The 19913-nt window shown below is 50.5% G+C and overlaps 2 protein-coding genes across 6 annotated transcripts; one reads left to right on the forward strand and one right to left on the reverse strand.

Moving 5' to 3' along the window:
- Positions 1–1009: 1009 nt before the first annotated feature.
- Positions 1010–8529, reverse strand: ZSCAN32 (zinc finger and SCAN domain containing 32). Its single transcript, XM_035022475.1, is given in 4 exon segments — positions 1010–1877; positions 3121–3125; positions 3559–4092; positions 8503–8529. Coding segments are annotated over 4 exon segments (1434 nt in total).
- On the forward strand, positions 2278–19562 carry ZNF174 (zinc finger protein 174). Of its 5 annotated transcripts, none has more exons than XM_035022085.1 (5): positions 2278–2294; positions 5754–5940; positions 11358–11995; positions 13030–13249; positions 16319–19562. In XM_035022085.1, the coding sequence occupies exons 3-5, from the start codon at positions 11588–11590 to the stop codon at positions 16918–16920; spliced, it is 1230 nt and encodes a 409-aa protein (XP_034877976.1). In that variant the 5' UTR covers positions 2278–2294; positions 5754–5940; positions 11358–11587; the 3' UTR covers positions 16921–19562. The 5 variants fall into 5 exon arrangements, 4 of the variants coding, with proteins under 4 accessions (XP_034877976.1, XP_034877974.1, XP_034877975.1 ...); XM_035022083.1 differs by lacking the exon at positions 2278–2294 and adding an exon at positions 4085–4443; XM_035022084.1 differs by lacking the exons at positions 2278–2294; positions 5754–5940 and adding an exon at positions 10830–10915.
- Positions 19563–19913: the final 351 nt, after the last annotated feature.

Genomic DNA, 19913 nt, shown 5'->3' on the forward strand with positions numbered 1-19913 from the left:
GTATGCACAGACCAGGAAACAGGATGACATGCCCAACTTTTACCACGTTTTATCCGTGGAAATTTCACAGAAGGTTAAATATCTGTTCAGAATTAATATGATTTAGATTGGATTTTAGTGCTCTTGACACCCCATTCCTTTCTCCTGCACCCCTGAGTTTTCCTTACACCTGTGATGTCCCTCTCAGTGAGTGTGCAACCCTCCCCAACCTGCTCCTCTGCATGTTCTCCACAGCCACAGGCTCTACCCTTGGATCCTTTTGGGACCCTATGGGCCTCCGCATGAGGATAAAGTTTCTAATGCAGAAAATTAGCACCAAGGGCCAAGAGAGTGGAGGGAGAAACACCTTTATTTTCATTAGAAATAGTAATGCTTATAAACCTGTTGAAACCATTAAATGTAAGACCCAAGAAACCAGGAACCTGGGTGGGGGTGATCTAGAGGAGAAATCTTAGAAAGAGGAACCCAGATGTCACACTTGCTCTGAGATTAAGTCACTTAGAGTAGTGGTACCCTGTGGCTGAAGCTGTCCCTCCTGCTTTGCTGTCTTTTCTGGGTGACTGGAGTACAGAGCAGTGACCTCTCTGAGGTCGATGTACCAGAGAGCAGGTGCCTAGAGGTCATTATTGGTTTAGGATACGTCGAGGCCATTCACTTCTAGATGTGCTTCCCATGAGCCCGAAAAATTTCTTCTCTCACCTGCCCCAGGAACAGTTCCCAGGCCACTAGCCACCCATTCTCTTTTCAGAACAAGTTTACCCTAGTTTCCTAGCAGGACTTTGGATCCTGTGTTCAAAGCAGATGGAAGTCCATGGTGACACAGGACTGGGGGTCACAGGCAGACCTAGAAAGAGAGCTCAACACTCTAATGCTGATTCCTAGTCCTGCTGTGGTTCTTGAGATCCACTTGTAGGTCTCCTGCTGAGCCACAGACTGGCTGGCAGAAGCCTCCACAAGCCAATGGAAGCTCCAGGAGAGACTCAAACTAGGGAATTATCTGTTGGCTTTCCTACATCCTCGCAGCATGTGTCCCTTCTTGGGTGTGAGTGTGTCTTCTGTGTGCCCCCTGATGGTGGATGAGGACGGGATTCTTGGGGAAGCTTTTCTCACTCCGAGGGCACTTGTACGGCTTCTCCCCGGTGTGTGTCTTCTGGTGGGCACGGCCGTGGGTGCCGTTGTTGAAGCTTTTCCCACAGTGCGCGTGGGGCGGGAGGGGGGGGCTCTGCCCAGTGTGGGCTCGCCGGTGAGCACTGAACTGGGAGCTGTTGTTGAATCTCTTCCCACAGACAGTGCACTGATAAGGCTTCTCGCCGGTGTGGGTCCTCTGGTGGACAATGAGGCTGGAGCTCTGGTTGAAGCTTTTCCCACATTCCCCACAGCGGTAGGGTCTCTCCCCCGTGTGCATCCTTAGGTGGGCAGTGAGGTTGGAGCGCTCACTGAAGCCTTTCCCACATTCACTGCACTTGGGAGGCTTCTCTCCTGTGTGGATTCTCTGTTGCCGAATGAGGTAAGAACCTTGGCTAAAGCTTTTCCCACACTGCTGGCACTTAGATGTTTTTTCCAATTTGGGGACTGGCTGGTGGTGACAGGGAGAGCCCTGAGAGTAGTCTCCCCTACTCGGGACATGCGCCCAGGCCTTCTCACCAGCACGGAGAGTCTGCTGACTCCGCCTGTCCTGGGACGGGGGTCTCCGTGCATGCTCCCCTGGAGAACGTCTACGTTGCCCTCTTGGCTCAGGCTCACCCTTCTGGCCTCTCTTGGGCTTGGGGTGCCAAAAAATTTCACTAGACTTTCTCCATAGGGCCTTCTTCACTTCTGCTTGCCCTGAATCATCCCATTTCTGATTCTCTGTTTTAGTTTTATTCTTGATCTCAAGACTGGAGGGAACAGAAAGACACGGGAGTATGGAGAAAGAACAGAACAATGAGGAAAGTTACAGTTAAAGCACCATAAGGGAGAAATACCTAAATGGAATTCTTCACGGGATTTAGCCTTCTGCTGAGTAATAGCCTCATTTCATTTTCCAGTTGTTGTATATTCAAGCTCCAAACCCTGTGGTCATGGGGAAAAAAACTGCTAGATTCCACTTACTGTTCTATACTGTCTCTTTCTTTTCTTTTTCTTTTTTATTTTTTTAAAGATTTTATTTATTTATTTAACAGAGAGAGAAAGCAGGTGGAGCAGCAGGCAGAGGGAGAAGCAGGCTCCCCGCAGAGTGGGGAGCCCTATGCACAACTCGATCCCAGGACGCCGGGATCACCAAAGGCAGATGCTCAACTGACTGAGCCACCCAGGTGCCCTCTTTCTTTCTTTTTTTAGGATTTTGTTTATTTGAGAGAGAGAGAATGAGAGAGAGAGAGCACAAGAGGGGGGAGGGTCAGAGGGAGAAGCAGACTCCCTGCTAAGCAGGGAGCCCGATGTGGGACTCGATCCCGGGACTCCAGGATCATGACCTGAGCCGAAGGCAGTTGCTTAACCAACTGAGCCACCCAGGCGCCCTCCCTCTTTCTTTTTTTAAAAAGATCTTACTTATTTATTGGAGAAAGAGAGAAAGCAAGTGTGTGCACCAGGAAGGGATAGGGAGAAACAGGTTCCCCACTAAGCAGCGAGCTCAATCCCAGGACCCCGGGATCATGACCTGAGCCAAAGGCAGATGCTTAACCACCTAAGCCACCCACACACCCCTTAAATGGAATTCCTCACGGGATTCAGCTTTCTGCTAAGTACTAGCCTAGTTTCATTCTCCGATTGTAGTACTTTCAAGCTCCAAACCCTGTGGTCAAGGGAAAATTGCCCCTAGATTCCACTTACTGTCCTATACCATCTCTCTTTTTTTTAAATAGATTTTATTTATTTATTTGACCCCGAGAGAGTGTGCGCACAAGTAGGCAGAGCAGCAGGCAGAGGGAGAGGGAGAAGCAGGCTACCCGCTGAGCAGGGATCCTGACACGGGGCTGGATCCCAGGACCCAGGGATCACAACCTGAGCCGAAGGCAGACGCTTAACTGACTCAGCCACCCAGGCGCCCCATACTGTCTCTTTTTGGATGTTCAGACAGTGACACGTCTGAGGCCGAGAGGCGAGCACTGGGTTATCTGCCAGTCTGTCTCCAGGCTTCACCTCAACTCTTGATGGCCTTGCCGCCGGCAGCTGAGTAACAACAGGCTGCCCTGAGCTTGGCTGAAATGAGAGGAAAGCGTGTTACCACGATGTGACCAGCACACGCTCAGGCCAGGAAAGGAGGGTGGTGCTGGAGCAGGAGGGCAGGGGAGAGAGTCTGGGCTGGAGCCTGTGTCAGTCTGAGGAAGCCGAGGAAGGGAGCTGCACAGGAAAAATGCCACGTACTCCGTGAAAGAGGCTGGCGGATGCGGACCTGGGCTCTGAAGGTCAAGGGGAAAGCCTCCACACCGAGAGCCGGCCTCCCGGGCCCATGCCAGGCCGTCCATCAGGACAGTGAGCACGCCAGCGGCAGAGGCAGCTCCCTCTTGATGGCTGGGCTGATGGCCACTGGGGGGATGTCCCTGTCCCTTGGCTGTCAGAGCCAAGAGCTCCACCAACTCTGTGTGGGAACAAGACTGGCGGGTCACGTCTCCTACCTTCCCGGCCAGAATCCCGGAAGTCCTGCTCATCCCCGGCTGCACCATCCGCCCGGGCCCCTTCTCCGACCTCTGTGGGCTCCCCGTTCTGCTGACTCAGCTCTCCGGGCTCTGCAGCCCTTCCTTCTTGGCCAGGAACAGCACGGCTTGCCACCGTGGGTGCAGAGGCCCAGGAGCTTGACAGGGCCTCACAGAGGACACAAGGCTCAGGCACACGGCCTGCCCTCCCCTTGTGGTACCTCGACGGCAGGCTGGTGAACTCGGTGCGACACTGCTCTGGGGTCCGCAGAAAGCCCTGCTCCCGGAGTCGTCCTGCCACCGCCCTGTAGATCTAGCTGTGCTCAAGAGTCTGGAGTTTCTCGTGATGTTGAGCATCCCACAGGATGGCCAGGAGCGTCTCGGTCTCCTCGTCGCCCCAGTGCACACCTGCTGCCCAGGGCCAGGGGACACACGATAAGACCACGGGGGCCTGCACACCACACGGCCGGGTTAGCAGCTCAGAAAGTTACGTGCCGGTTTGTCAGGCTCTGCCACAACTGTGTGCTGTCATCCCTGGGAAGCTACCCCACTGTGGGCTTCTTTCCTAAAACACACACGCTCGGCGTAGCGGGAAGGGCATCCTCTCTGACGGAGAAGGGGCTGTGGAATATTTACCAAAGCTACCCCTTTGTTTCTCTTTATCCTGAATCCCACTCATTTGTCCTGAGAGCCGATTCACGGTAAGCGTGATGCTCGCCTGTGTCCACGGTGGGGGAATCCCTGAGGGAGTGCTCTAATGGTCTGATGCTCAGAACGGGCCCGCTGCCCCCCAAAGGCCTGGGCCGTTCGAGTGCCCGCTGCCCCTCAGGTCGGTCTCCGCTGTGTGCGTGAGCACATGTGCGTTTGTGTCGCCCTGCTCGTCCCACAGGCTGTGTCTCCCTCGTTGCGGGCTGTCCCCCAGTGCCATGCTCTACCTGCCACACTCTGTCCCCACTGCTTTCCATATCTCGCCCCTCCCGTGTTCCCGCGTGCTGTCACACGTGCTGTCCACCCTGTCCTGAGCCCTCTGGTGTCTTGCTTTCCCTTTCTTGCAGTCTCTGTGTGTCGTGCCTGCTCTCAGACTCTTCGGCTTTATCTCCCTCCCTCCACCCAACAGTCTCCACTGCCTCTGTCTGTCTCCTCCTTTCTCGGGTCTTCCGGTCTGCGTCTCTCTCTTAACAAAGGAACACAGACAGTCTGGCCCTGAGGGAATGGGCATCCTTACGCAGAGTGATCTTTGTCATTCTTCTGAGTGACGCCCCTGTAGAGGGCCCTCTGTGTAGGGCCATAGAGTGTCTGTCCTTCCTGACAGAGGGATATGGCTCTGTCCTCGCACGTGACTGGTCCCTGTAACAACACCGGGGGCTGCTGCCGCCTATAAAGTAGCACTGCTCCAGCCTGGCGTGGGGCAGAGACAGGACCACTGGCACCAGATGCGGGCAAAGCAAGGCAGGGAGGTCAGGCCTCCGAGGGAAGCACCAGGGTGAGCACAGAGCCATGTGGAGACGCCAGATGGACAGACAACAATGCAAGGGACGGCCAGTGGATAGACCTCATGATCTTTCTAACATCCCTGGTAAGAAGGGGCTTGGGGGGAAGAGTGAAATGGGAACCTCGGGAGACAACAGGCATCAAGCACAGCTCACCTGGGCCCCAGCTGCCCAACACACAGTCTCCTGGTCTCGAAGACCCCTCTTCTGGGAAAGGTTCCTGGGGGCCTGCGCCATCAGCCAGGCTGAGGAGAAAACGGCCTCTGGTGGAGGGCGGCTGCCACAGAGCACGGGCTGAGTGGGGTCACAGGCCAGCCGCGCTGGTAACCTGTCACAAACGCATATTCCTGGGCCCCACCTGCACCCACTGTATCTGAAGTTCTGGGGATGTGCCTGAACACGCCCCCCAGGTGCGTCTGAGCCAGCGCCAGTGGCCTCTGGGTGGCGAGAAGCTCCTTTCAGTAGATTGCTGGCATAATAGCTGTTTATTTAAAAAAAGACTTGCTTCATTCTAAAGTAGTTGTATGCACAGTATAGAAAAAAAATGTTTCCTGTGCACATTATAGATAAAGCTCCAGCCCCACCACCTAGAGATGACCCTAGTAGTCCTAAAAATACCACAGTAACTCAAGCCTTTCATTTTTTTCAGGCCAGCATAATATATTCTGTCCCAGAAATCCATCTGCAAGAATTCTCGTAAGGAAGGGGTTCATTTTTTTGACTGATTAACGGAACCTCGGGGGACACACACAAGTCTGATTCTGAGCAGTTTACAGCACTAGGGATCTGAACAGCCCGAAACCAGGGTGAGCAGCAGGAGCGGAACTGGGCACACGGTGAGTCCTGCCCCCCTTCACATTTAATCCCAAAGCCTCAGGAACCCCACACTAGAGAGCCGTGATGTTCCCAGGGACTAAAAAGAAGTAAATGCTAAGACTTATACTGACATACCGATTGTTTCATCTGTAGAAAACATTACAGCAAATACACCTCTTAGACAATATTCCACTTCATCAACAGAAGTTAGCCAACATACACAGTGTGAACATGTCATATTTTCCTATAGAATTTGGATTAAATAAAGAGCTGACTTTTTTTTTTAAGATTTTTAATTTATTTATTTGACAGAGAGAGAGAGCACAAGCGGCGGTGTAGCAGACAGAGGGAGAGGGAGAAGCAGGCTCCCTGTTGAGCAGGGAGCCTAAAGCGGGGCTCAATCCCAGGACCCTGGGATCATGAACTGAGCCGAAGGCACTCGCTTAACCAACTGAGGAACCCAGGTGACACAAGAGCTGACTTAAAGGTTACAGAGCAGGCATGCCTGGCTGGCTCAGTCAGAAGAGCATGGGACTCTCGATCTTGAGGTTGTCAGTTCGAGCCCCATGTCGGGTGTCGAGATTACTTAGATAAGTAAGATTTTAAAAATAAATAAAAGTTACTGAGCACCCTATAATGGAAGCTTTCAATTAAGCATAAAAGGCAGCAGTGGCTGTGGGCCGTCTTTAAATGTATGCAGCCACAGTGTTTCACTGGAAGACATGTATAAAGTCTGTCCCTGCAATGGATCATTCAGACATGAAAAGGAACGAAGTAGTAATACAGCCTTGAAACCTGCTCAGTGAGGGAAGGCCGGCAAGTCATGTGTTGTAGGATAGATACCCTTTCTAGAATTCACAGAAAATGCAAATCGAAAGAGAATGAGGAGTAACTTCCTAATTGGTACAGGGTTTCCTTTTTGGGGGTGAAAATGTTTTGGAACTGGGTAGAAGTGGTGATTGTACAGTACTGTGAATTTTCCCTTGGAGAGGCCGTGCCTGCTTCCTGCGTGCCCCACGGTCCTTGTCCAGCACGTCAGCCTGCTCATTCCTGTAGAGCACTTATCCCAAAGTAGCTTTCTTCCTTTGCCTGTTGTCTGTTTCGCCCATGGAGTGTAGGCTCCTGCAGGCCAGGGACCACGCCTGTCATGTTCACTGTGAAATCCCCAACCAATACGTGGCACGTGGCAGGCTCCTCAGAGCTACTTGTGTCTCTCAGAGCCACCTGCATCCCTTACGTCCCAAGCTTCTAACTGGTCCTTGGTGACCGAGGGGTGGTAGGGAGAGGCAGCTGGGCGTCCTGACACATGCTACCAACCTGCACTGCTCCCTGTCACCTCCACTTCTTGCTCACCTCTACTTCTTGCTCTGCCCTTCACATCCCAGACAGGTTTCAGGTAGCTCTTTTAACCCTTACATTCCTGTTAGGATCTTGGCTCTGAAATGGTGGGGGCCCCAAGGGAGAGACCGTCCCCCCAGAGAGAGGGCAAGGGGGCCTGGAGCAGGATGCCTACCAGCATGTAGGGGCTCCCGCTATTCACCTGCCCAGGGTCTAACTCCATACATGTGCTGCTGCTTGCCCTTCTGCGCTCCCTCCTAGGTGTTATTAATTATCCCAACCTCACGGATCCTTCATGAACCTCCTCAGCTTGGACCCTAATGTGTCCCCACCACACAGCTCTGCCTTCTCCACATTACGTCAACACCACTCTTCCCCCTGCTGCCCGAGGACATGTCTGCCTCCTCACTGGGGACACCAGCATCTCCCTTCCAGTCATGCAGTCTCCGCACCCAGTGAGCTGCTTCCTGTTGACCACAGAGGCGCTCAGTCTACAGTGTCCCTCTGACCCACACTCCTCCTTTACTCTGTGCCTCTCCCAGACTTGGGATTGGGATCTCAGTTGCTTTCTTCCCACAAATCTCCCACAACCAAAGCCATGTTCCTTCTCCTGTGCCTGTCACACCTCCCTTCTCCCAAAATGTACGAGATCGTTGCACTGACCAGATGTCAGACCTAGTCCCTAACTGGACAAGTGCATACTTTGTGAAACTCATCACTATCCCATACTGAGCCGTTAATCTTGGCAGCAGCAGCAGCTCTAATACAACATTATTTTGTGTATAGCACATGGCATCTGCACTCAAGGAACCTTTCCACAAGAGACACTGGATTTTAATTCACCAACTCCCAATTTTCCTGATTCCCTGGGTGAGGGATAGTTGTCCTTTCCCTGGCCTTCTGTTGGGAACTATTCTGAGGTTCTACATTTGTATCAGGGACCCTAAACATTCACTGAACGTATCAGTGTCTATGTTATTGTAGCAAATGAGAAATTCTCCCCATAGACGAAGGGCAGGGGACCACCCCAAGCTAGCTCATAGTTTCTGGTGGGTGACAAAGGGCTACTGTGCATTTCTCAACTTGGCTCCTCTCCACTAGCCAGATTCTAGTGCTTCTCACTTAGTTCTTCAAAATGAAACTCACCAGGTTCTGCATGCCTTTCCCCACCTGTTGCCCAGATGCACTCTGTACACCCTCAACCAGAGCCACAGCTTCCTGTTTCCTGGATGTTGCTCCCTCACCCAGGTCTGGATCTCCTCTGGCAACATGGTTAGAAACTGCCCCAAAACCAGCAGCTCCAGCATTTGCTCTTTTGAGTGTGTCTTAAGCCTTAGCCACTGACAACAGATTTCCCAGAGCTTGCTAAAAGCTTCGTGGGGGCAAGCTACCTCCTGGTAGGAGAACCGCCTGAAGTGCTGGCGGGAAGCTTTCGAGTCAGGGTTGGTGCCGTGAAGGACTTTCTGTCCCTGGGAGCAGTCCTTGCTTGGGGATGGGTATGCCTGGGGTTCCTTGTTGCAGCCACCATTTGCCTCATCAAACTGGCTGACTGGCAGCCACTTCTACCCTGTAGATCAGATTCCATTTTTTCTTATATCACTGGGAAGCCATTCTCCTGGACACCAGTGAAAGTCCTCCTGGAATCAGAGAAACATGAGAATATCTTAGTGGTGCAGAATCACGGCTGAAAAAGACTCGACGACTTGATAGGGAAGCTGCAGGAAATGGAAAAAGACAGCATAAAGTGATCTCATATTCCTTCCCTCTGCTTCTAGTGATGTACTTTCTGTCCTTTTCCTTTGCTCCCTCTACAATCCGAGAATCTAAAGCGCTGGAAATATCGAAACAGTTTTCTCCACAGCCAGACTGGTGTTTGCTCATGTATTCCCCAAGCTACTTTCACAGTGTAGTCCGGCTGTTCTTTCTTGTGTTCCATATTCTTGGGTCTTGTTCTCTCCCCTCCCTCCCCTCAGGAAGCCAGGAGCCACCTTCCCAATTGCCACCTTCTTGTAAGGTACCTTTGGATTAACCTCTTCATCATTTACACCTTCCTCTATCACCACCACACACACAGTGTGGATGAGAAATGACTGGCTTGCTGTATGCTTTCATTTTCCAGTATTCCTTCTTACTTCAGAATGCATCTTCTTCCTTTGTGATTGAGTCCCTCTAAACTCCAGTGGGTCTGGTGGGGCTATTCATTACAGTACCCTTCCCTCCCACCACAGGAGCAGGTATCTGACATAAACTGAGCCTGTCAGAATTCTCTGAGGTTTTACCTAAGGTGAGGTGGGAGAAGTTCCAAATTTCCTAGGAATTGCTGAATTGGGAGGATGTAAGACTGGAGCTATCTGTAATTGTGTCACTCAACATTCCACCCCTCCATCAAAGGAGTGGGCCTGTTCACACAAGTAAAAAAACACACCAAAAAAAAAAAAAACCTTTTAAAAAACTGGATTCAGGGGCGCCTGGGTGGCTCAGTCGTTAAGCGTCTGCCTTCGGCTCAGGTCATGATCCCAGGGTCCTGGGATCGAGCCCCGCATCGGGCTCCCTGCTCGGAGGGAAACCTGCTTCTCCCTCTCCCACTCCCCCTGCTTGTGTTCCCTCTCTCGCTGTGTCTCTCTCTGTCAAATAAATAAAATCTTAAAAACAAAACAAAACAAAAAACTGGATTCAGGTTGCTCTTCTTCCAAAGAACTTGAGCTGCCTTCACTTATAATCTCTTTACATATAATGCAGCCCAGGAGGCTAGAGATAGAGAAACGAAGGCATTACTGGTAGCAGTCGTTTTTAACAAAAAAGGAGCATCACACGGCACAGCTCCTCAGCAGCAAGGCCCCGGCCTCGAAGATGTATGCCATGCCGCAGATTTGCACCTTATCCGGATGACGAATAATTTAGTAAATGCTATCCTACTTTCATGCGGAATACGGAGCCTGTGCTCCTGACCGCTAACATCCCGTCCATAGTTCGTTTGAGAATGCTGCTCTCGCGTTCCACTCTGGCGAAGACCCAGGCGCTCGGCGGAAAGCAGGACGAGGGTGGGAGCCGGGCTGGTTCACGTCTCGCTCGGCAGAGATGCCCTGAGTCGTGCCGGCTCGCTGGGCGCGAGGGTCAGCAGCTGGGGCGGAAGCGGCGTGGGGAAGCACCCGCATGGTCACGGCCTGCAGGGAGTCCGGGCTGGCGGGTTCGGGGGGCCGGGGCGCGTGCGGGAGGCGCCCGCGCCTGTGCCCACCGTCCTGAAACGGCGGCGTCGGACCCAGCTTGGAGCCCCCGGCCGCGAGGAAGCAGAGCACTCAACCGATTCGCTCAGCCGCCGGTCCGGAAGTCAGCCTCTGGACACACCCCCACACCGCCCCGTACCCCCGGCGCTTGTCCACCCCCTGCGCATACTCGGGAGCAGCGCCATTGAACTACAGCTCCCGGCGCGCACTGCGAAGGCCGGTCGCCTTCCTTCGCCAGCATCGACAGATTCAGCAGCAAATAGGCGCGAGAGGCCGCCCTCTGGGAGCCAATCCCCCAGGAGAGGGGCGGGCCCGCCTGCGCCGTACTTCCTCGCGTCATTCCCCCTCAGCCAGTGGGAGTGTCCGCAACGAGCGGCCTCGGTCCCGCCCCCAGCCCTGGCTCCTGGGTTCCGGGTCCCAGGTCCCCAGAGAGGTGAGTCCGCTGCAGGTGGGCGCGGGGTCCTGGGCGGTCGGCGACGCTGCCGCCTCAGGCGTCAGCCCCCCGGGCTCGCGCGCAGCGGCGAAGTTGAGCAGCGCGCCGGAGAGCCGCCGCTTCGCCCAGCTGGAGGGCCGCCGGGGCGCTCTCCGAGGCCGGAGCGGGCGGGCCTGCCGGGTGTCGGGAGCTAGCGGCCGCCGCGCTCCGCCTGCCTTGCTGCGAGCTGGGGGCTTCCGCCCCCTCCGTGCCGCCTGCCCCGCAGCTCCCGGCGAGATGCTCGAGGTCGGCCCCGCCCGGGTGCCGGGGAGGTGGCGCAGGCCACCTGTGTGACAACTCGAACTTTTCCTGGGCTTTCCCGACCGCCAGTTGGGTCACGTTGCGCGATTCCTATGAGACCTCGTGCGTTTATCGATGAAATAAAAGCAGGGTTTTCCTCCAGTTCCTTTCAGGACGTTATGACTTTGCTCCATTTCGAGACAGTTGAGGAAACTGCCAGAGGGACAGACTCTCCTCACCGTCAGGCTGTGTGTTGTTCTCCGGAGCTTGGGGCCTGTGTGTGCCCCGCCCTCCGCAACATCTTGCTGACATTTAGAGAGACTTCTGCAGAGCCATGAGCCCGAAGGCCTGAGCTGCTTCAGAGGAGAGAGATCCTGTCTCCTGAGCCCCAAAATGGCGGCTAAGATGGAGATAACTTTGAGCTCGCAGTCCCACATTCAGGCTTCCTCCAAGCCAGAGAGACACATAATAACAAAGCTGGAAGACAAACGGGGACCCGCTCTACAAAAAGACCGCCCCGATCCTGAGCTCTCCCGTCAGAGCTTTCGACGGTTTTGTTATCAAGAGGTGTCTGGACCCCAAGAGGCACTCTCCCGGCTCCAGCAGCTCTGCCGTCAGTGGCTGCAGCCCGAGCTGCATACCAAGGAACAGATTTTGGAGCTGCTAGTGCTGGAGCAGTTCCTGAACATCCTGCCTCCGGAGATCCAGGCTCGGGTCAGGCATCGATGTCCAATGAGCAGCAAGGAGATTGTGACCCTGGTCGAAGATTTTCAAAGAGCAGCCAAGAGACCAAAGCAGTGGGTAAGGAGGCCCCTCTCTCGTGGTCGCCTTTTTTCATCTGGATAGTATCTGGTCTCTGGATCCCTCCCTAGTTACTCAGAGTCCAGAAATGGACCTGATGGCTTCAAATGTTTCTTCTGGCCTCTATTTGGGAACCCCCCCTGGGAGGTGTAATAGGTTTTTAGAAAACCAGCACTCCAGTGAGAAAGATGAGGATCAAGTGCAAGGATCCTTGCATTTTTGCCCACACATCCTACACCCATTCCTCCTGAAGTTTTCCTACAATCAGGATTCTTAGCAGGCAGGATCATCTTGTTGTGTAGGAATTTGATTTGGGGGGAACTTCATGGTGGACCTTGTTTCGGTGACGTGTCTTCCCTTCGGATCAGGAAGTTGCAGCTCACTTACTTGGCCAGTATTTCTTCCAACCCCACCCCCCAATTCAGACCGCATTCAGGCCCTGGGCAGGAAGCAAGTAACCATGTGCTTTGAGGAATGGAGGCAGTCAGGGAACAGGGTAGGCAGTCCTCTCCTAGCCCTACTACTACTGGGATCTCCTTATCAGGGAAGCTTTGGGCAGAACAATTTATTAGGTATGGGTGTTTTTTAATGGTCTCATCATATGCTTCTTGATCCAACGGGGCCTGTTTCCAATAGAATCTGCTGGATGGGTGACATAGGGTGGACATAGGGTGAGACATCGGATGTCTGGATGGACATAGGGTGAGAATCTGCTAGGCTAGTGTCATGACTGACCCTGTTACCTGTGCCTTCTCTCTGATGAGTTTGAGGCCCTGAGAAAGACCCGTTTACAGTTACCCACTCAGGAAGTCTTGGCCGATTTGAAGTAGCCTCCATGGATTGGGATTAGTCCCCCTAGTCATTCTGCATGTCCTTCCCTTTGCTACCTTTGAGAGTTTTCATAGTCTCAAAGTTGGCCTCCAGGCTGTTGTTGGTAATTCCCAGGGTAAAGGGATCATTACAAAGCAGTAAGAGGTCAAGCTGCCCCCAGTTAGTCCTCGAGCTGCACTCTAATGCATGGGGCTTGTTCCTAGGTGGCCGTTTGTATGCAGGGGCAGAAGGTGCTCTTGGAGAAGACTGGATCTCAGCTTGGAGAACAGGAACTGCCAGACTTTCAACTGCAAACTCCTAGGAGGTATCCCAGGGAGAGCTCTCTGGAGGAGCCATCCCAGGCTGGATCTCAAGATCAGCTGAGCTCTCATTGGGAAAAATCCCCGCTCCTTCAGGAGCCAAGCCCCAAATTGGCTGGCACAGGTAAACACTCTGTGCCTCTTCTCTCCCTCTCCTAAGTTCTTTACCTCCATCAGAACATCTTGTGGTTCTGAAACACCATAGACTGCATGTTGGGCTTTTTAATGTTTTATGTAACAGTAGATCTTTATTCCCTAACAGATTTCATTGATTAGAATAGCAGTGATAGTGTATATCAAAAGTACGGTTTTATCATTTCCTGTTAATGACTCTTTGACAATCTGTTAATGACTCAGTGACAATACATAACAGGATTACCTCCTCTGTCCCCTTCAGAGCTTCTTGTAGTGAAGACAGATCACATATAACCACTGATGAACTTGCATCCAAACTGGCTGAGTTTCATCGCTTAAAATGGTCCCATGTTGAGAAGGGGCCTAAAGAATGTTATACTCATTAGAGGAAAAGTCCTGCTCCGTATTATTTTCTGCATCTTCCTCCTCGTTTGACATTGTCTGTGCTTTAAACCCTGTGTCCATTTCCCTGTCTGTGGTACAATGCCAGTCATTGCTTGCCCTGCTGTACTCAGTCCTGTGATCTCTAAGACTGAATAACAGAGACACTTTGGCCAGTCTTAGTGATGTGAGTAGAGGGGATGGTCAGCAGGTTAGAGAATGTTACCAGAAGGCTGGAATGCCTTGATTTCCTTAAGGTTTGCTACATTCAGTGAAACACTTCAGTTTGGTTATTCTCGGAATTTAGGAATGGAGAAGACCTGGGGCATCCAGCGGAAAAGCACTGTGACCCTGGCTGAGGTCCTGCCCCATATCCTATGGGCTTTGTGGTCCTGAGCATGCACACTCCCTTTTCCTGGCTCATCGTAGGCAGCTCAGTGTGCGTGCAGTCTCCATCTCCTTTTATTTGATCCCCAAAGGTAGGTTCTCATGTTCCTCACTCCTAAGATCCAGTAATGCCTTCCTTCAGAATTGCACTGCCCAGTAAGTTGCCAGTGTCCACATATGGCTATTTAAATTTTATTTATGGAGATATAATTCACATACTGTAAGATTCACCCCTTTGAAGTACACATTTCAGTGGTGTTTAGTACATTCACACACTTGTGTGACCATCCCCATTCGTCTAATTCTTAAAAATGTTTATGACCTCAAAAAGAAACCCAGACCTCTTGGCAGTTACTCTCTGGTGCCCCCTCTCCGGCCCCTGGCAACAACCATCTACTTTGTCTCTGGATTTGCCTATTGTGGATATTTCAGAATCATATATGTTGTGCTCTTTTTTGACTGGCTTTCACTGAGAAGGTTTTCAAGGTTTAACCATGTTGTCACATGTGTCACTCCTTCGTCCTTTTTACGGCTGATATGTCATTATATGGACATTTTGTTTATTCATCAGTTGATGGTCATTTGGGGTGTTTCCACTTTTTGGCTATTATGAATAGTGCTTCTATGAACATTTGTGTACAAGTTTTTGTGTGGATCTATGTTTTCATTTCTCTTGGCCATATACCTAGGAATGGAATTGCTGAGTCAGACATTAGCTCTTTGTTTAACCTTTTGAGGAAACGCCAGACTGTTTTCCAAAGTGGCTGCGCCATTTTACATTTCTATCAGCAATCCCTGTGAGGTCTCTAATTTCTCCACATCCTTGTCAACACTTGTTGTTGGTGTTTTGGTTATAGTAATCGCATTAGGTGTGAAGTGGTATCTCATAGATGTTTTATTTCCCTGATGGTGGATAATGTTGAGCATCTTTTCTTGTATTTATTGGTCAGTTGTATGTCTTCTTTGGAAAAATATCTATTCAAATCCTTTGCCCATCTCTAAATTGGGTTAGTCTTTTGTTGTAAGAGTTCTTTATATATCCTGGATACTCTACCCCTACATATAATTTGCAAGTATTTTCTCCCACCCTGGGTTGTCTTTCACTTCCTTGATAGTATCCTTTGAAGCACAAATGTTTCTAATTTTGGTCAAGTCCAATTTATCTATTTTTCTGTTAGTTTGCTTGTGTTTTGGTGACATATCTAAAATACCATTGCCTAATCCAAAATCACAAAGATTTACACCTATGTTTTGTTCAAAGAGACATTGGCTTAGGTCTTCTATTTAGGTCTTTGATCCATTTAGAGTTACTTTTTGTATGTGTTGTGAGCAAGGGTCCAACCTCACTTTTGCATGTGGAAATCCAGTTGTCCCAGCACCCTTTATTGAAAAGACTATTCTTTCCCCCATTGAATTGCCTTGACAACCTTGTTGAAAAGCAGTTGACCATAATTGTATAGGCTACTTATTTAAATCTGAATTAAAATGAAATAAAATTAGATAAAATTTAAAATTCAGTTTTCTCCATCACATTAGCCACATTTCAAGGACTCAGTAGCCCTATGTGGCTAGTGGCTGCCATATTGAATAGTATGTGCACATGCTCACGTACACACATACTTCCCACCTGGCAGGAATCCTGTGGGATAACACAGCTCTAGATCCTCCAACTTGCCCACAAACATTCCGACTTGGTTCCATCCTGATCCTTAATCCTCATGGTCAGAAATTGCAGAGTTTCTGAAATTAGGATACATGTCTAGCCCATATTGCAGTTTGTAACCCTAATGCTGTCACGTTTATGAAGAGAAGAAAGAACATGCCACATTTGCTGGATTTCCCATTATTTGAAGAGACAGTGGTGATCAATCAGTGTCCATGTGAGTGAGTAGATTTGCAGTGTTGAAAGTTCAACTCTCTCCTTTCTTTTCATTTGTTAATTGACACTCAGGTCTGATAGGTTTGCTTTTCCATATTTCTTCTTTCCCTGACCTTTCACTAAAGGTAGGAAGGAGAGATGGCGTTGGAGAACCTGGTTCCTAATATTGATATAACTTATAATCACCCCAGGAGCCTGTTAGCCATGTAGATTTCCAGGACCCCACCGCCCAGAGATTCTGACTCAGCAGCCATGGGGATGCAGGGGCAGCCTGCTTGTCTAACAGGTGGCCCAGATGAGTCGAATGCAAGTTGCCAGTGGAGGACCACACTTTGAGAGTATTTCTTAGCTCTTTGGCTGAGCTGCTTTCTTCAAAGCCCAGAAAATGAAACATATTCTTTCTGATTATAGAGGCCCCCAGAATGAAAAGTGACAACAAGGAAAATCCACAGCCAGAGGGGGCTAAAGGAGGAAAGCCATGTGCAATGTCCCCTGGCAGATCCAAAGGGAATGGTCTGCAGAGTCCTGAGCCGAGAGGGGCGAATATGAATGAACCCCGGTTGTCACGGAGGCAGGTCAGCCCCCCGAATGCTCAGAAGCCATTTGCTCACTACCAGAGACATTGCAGGGAACTGGAATACATCAGCAGCCCCCTGAAAAGCCACCCACTGAGAGAGCTGAAGAAAAGCAAAGGAAGCAAAAGGAGCCTGAGCAGTCGTTTGCAGCGTCTTGGTCACCAGCCAACCCGCTCAGCAAAGAAGCCTTACAAATGTGATGACTGTGGGAAAAGCTTCACGTGGAATTCAGAGCTGAAAAGACACAAGCGTGTACACACAGGGGAGAGGCCCTACACATGCGGAGAATGTGGGAACTGCTTTGGGCGCCAGTCAACTCTGAAACTGCACCAGAGGATCCACACCGGGGAGAAGCCGTACCAGTGCAGCCAGTGTGGGAAAAGCTTTCGCCAGAGCTCAAACCTCCACCAGCACCACAGACTCCACCATGGGGACTGAAAGCAGGCTTTGTTCTCTCTGTTCAGAAGGAAGGCATCTGTGTTTCTCCTTCCCCTTACTTGCATGTAAATCACAGACTGTCTGTGTGACTTACAAGGAAAGGAAGAAGTCCCTGAGGAATGCTGGTGCACGTTTGGCTGCTCAGGAGTCCCAGAAGACACCAAGGGGGTTGTGACCCTGTCGGTGACAGAGTGAAGAGATGGCAGGTCTGGGTGTTGGGTCAGAGAGAACCGGGGTCTCTGCTGGAGAGCAGGGAGTAACTGCTAAGACAATCTGGCCAATCCTGCAGGTTCCCCTGCCCCTTTATTTATTCTCTAAACATGTCCAAGCGTAAATTACATATATACTTAATGTACTTGCTATCATACCAGACAATCTTTATATTACACACACACACACACTTCTTTAATAAAGGTCAGTGACCCACCAGAATTTCAAGGCAGAAGTTCATTGGAATATAAATCCCCTAATATTCTTACTGTAATTCCTGGCTGTTCATAACAAAGGACACATGAAGTGAGAGTCTGAACATGTTTGTATGAGGAGAGGCTTTCCAAGTAAATAGTGCTTTTACACACACACACACACAGATTGAGGGATCTATTTATATGAAAGCACCTTTGATTTAGGAAGAAATCTCCACAGCTGCTGCAGCCCCCCCCCCCAGGCAACAGGGGAAAGCTACAACAGGAAAGAAGCACGTAGTGTGTGTAGACAGCTAAGGACATGCCAAAGGGACCCTTACTACTCTCCTTCCTCACTTAGGCCGGCAGCCTTAAGAATAACAAAATGATTGGGGTGATGAGTGTTATAAAAGTAGATTATTTCAGTACATTTACTTAAACTCATTGAAATAGGTTAATTTTATGATATATAAATTATATCAATGAATTTTCTTAAAAAACACAAAATATATTTGTATAAAATGTGAAAGTCCTGGAACGAGGCTGGAGAGTTGATTGAATTCCATCCTTTCATTCTCTCAAAGTAAAAATCCAAACCCAGTCAGTAGAGTGTTCAGTCACCCAGAGCAAGCCCGCGGACCTGAGTTCAGAGAGGACCTCCAGGAGATGGGTGCACAGCCTCCAGCAGGAAACGGGTAGGTGGCATTCTTGCTAAGGCATCAATATCCTCCAGTCACTGCCAGTCACCTCCAGGCTGTGTCCTGTGCTGCATCCTCACCTCCCAGGGCTCTGCACTCGCTGCTCCCTTTGATTTTACAACCTGCCACCCCCCACTGCTTCCTCCCTGTCCCGTCTCACAGGAGCATCCTACTCAGCAAAACCCTCTCTGACCGGTTCCAGGCCAACTTTATCGTGTCACTCCGTGCTGTACTCCACACACCAGTGGTGCTCAATCTGGGAGCAGATTTGCTCCTCCGCCCCCCGCCCCAGCGAGACATTTGGCCATGTCTGGAAATGCTGTTGCTCGTTATGACTTGGGGGGAGGGAGGGTAGCTCCTGGCCTCTTGTGGGTAGAGACCAGGGATGCAGCTAAATGTCCTCCAGTGCACAGGACAGCCCCATAGCAGAGTCATGTGGTCCAAAGTGTCAGTAGTGCCAGAGTTGGGCAACTATACCGTACATGGTAAAAGCTCTTTAAGGACAAGAATCTTATTTTTCCATCATTTTAGCTTTTAGACTAAGCCCATGCCCAGCCAAGGGAAATAGGTGTTCAGTCAGGGCCTGGTCCTGCCTGAACCAGAGATCCTGGTGACAGTGTGTTGAATGCAGTTGACAAAGCCTCTTGTCTTTTGGGCAGAGAGAGACTTTAGACTATGTCGCAGTCCGCTTCCCAGCAACCATGTTAGATGTTCGAGGAGCTTGTCTTTATTACTACGCCTGCACCTTACCTCGCCCCTGTCTGGCACCTCTCACTGGTCAGGGCCTCTTGATTCCTCATTTGCTCCCACCTCGTGCATCCTTTTCCAGGACAGTTTTGCTGTCACAAGACCCTCCTAATCATGGTTACGTCTGTCCGCTTCCTGTTGGGCTATAACATGATCACAAACTAGTGGCTTCAAACAACACAAACTTAATCTCTTAGAGTTCCAAGGTCAGAAGTCCAAAACCGGTTTCGCAGAACCAAAATCAAGGTGTCTGAGAGGAGAATCTGTTTCCTTGCCTTTCTCAGCTTCTAGTGGCCGCTTCTTCCATCTTCAAAGTGCATGCTTCCATCCTCTTGTCACCACATCACCTTGTCCTCTGACTCTGACCCTCTGGCCCCGTATAATAAAGAGCCATCATTATATTGGGCCCACCCAGATAATCCAAGATAATCCCCCATCTCAAGATTCTTAATCACATCTGCACAATCCCTTTTGCCATATAAGGTAACATTCACGGATTCCAGGGATGAGGATGTGGACATACTTGGGGGCCCAGATTCAACCAAGCACACCTGTCTGTTGAATCAATTTGGTTAGTCAAAGATCTCTCCTAAAAGCAAATGAACATAGATTTCCACTTTTCTTATTTATAAGAGTTGGGATAGGAACTCGTCCTTAAATGAAAGCTTTGTTTGGTGTATGTTGAAGAACCTGTATGTGTTTTCTCTCTTCTGAACAAAATAACTGCTGAATCTTAAAGTTTTGGGGTATCTGTTCAACTGTGGTCCTTGAATAAATATGACAAAATTACCAATCTGAATATTACTCATTCCCAAAAGGTTTTCAAGCCTGTGATGCTACCTCGCCTCTCCCAGTCCAGTTTTCCTCTGGCAGATGAAGCTCAACTCCAGATGAGGAGAGTCAGGGCTGGCAGAAGGTGCCCAGCCACATTTGCAGGTGTACTCAGTTCTTCAGATGTAGGATCCTTCCTGTCCCCCTTGCCCACGTGTGGTTCCACCACAGGGCCTCCGCACAGACCACTGACTTGAAGGCTTGCACTTAGCTACCCCATATAAGAAATACCCTTTCTTTTCACCCACGAGCAACCTGTAAGGTTTACCATCTTTTCTGGGTTTGGCCTGTATTTAGCCATGGAGGGGGATGA

Source organism: Mirounga leonina, unplaced genomic scaffold (genome assembly GCF_011800145.1).
Source record: "Mirounga leonina isolate KUSES-001 unplaced genomic scaffold, KU_Mleo_1.0 Mir_175, whole genome shotgun sequence".
Classification (NCBI taxonomy): Eukaryota; Metazoa; Chordata; class Mammalia; order Carnivora; family Phocidae; genus Mirounga; species Mirounga leonina.

What these genes read in the sequence shown, in the direction of transcription:
- ZNF174 (XM_035022085.1), top strand. Translation starts at nt 11,588, where the DNA reads ATGGCGGCTAAGATGGAGATAACTTTGAGCTCGCAGTCCCACATTCAG. An exon ending in CCAAGAGACCAAAGCAGTGG is followed by an intron (nt 11,996 to 13,029) that starts GTAAGGAGGCCC and finishes GCTTGTTCCTAG; the next exon opens with GTGGCCGTTTGTATGCAGGG. An exon ending in CCCCAAATTGGCTGGCACAG is followed by an intron (nt 13,250 to 16,318) that starts GTAAACACTCTG and finishes TTCTGATTATAG; the next exon opens with AGGCCCCCAGAATGAAAAGT.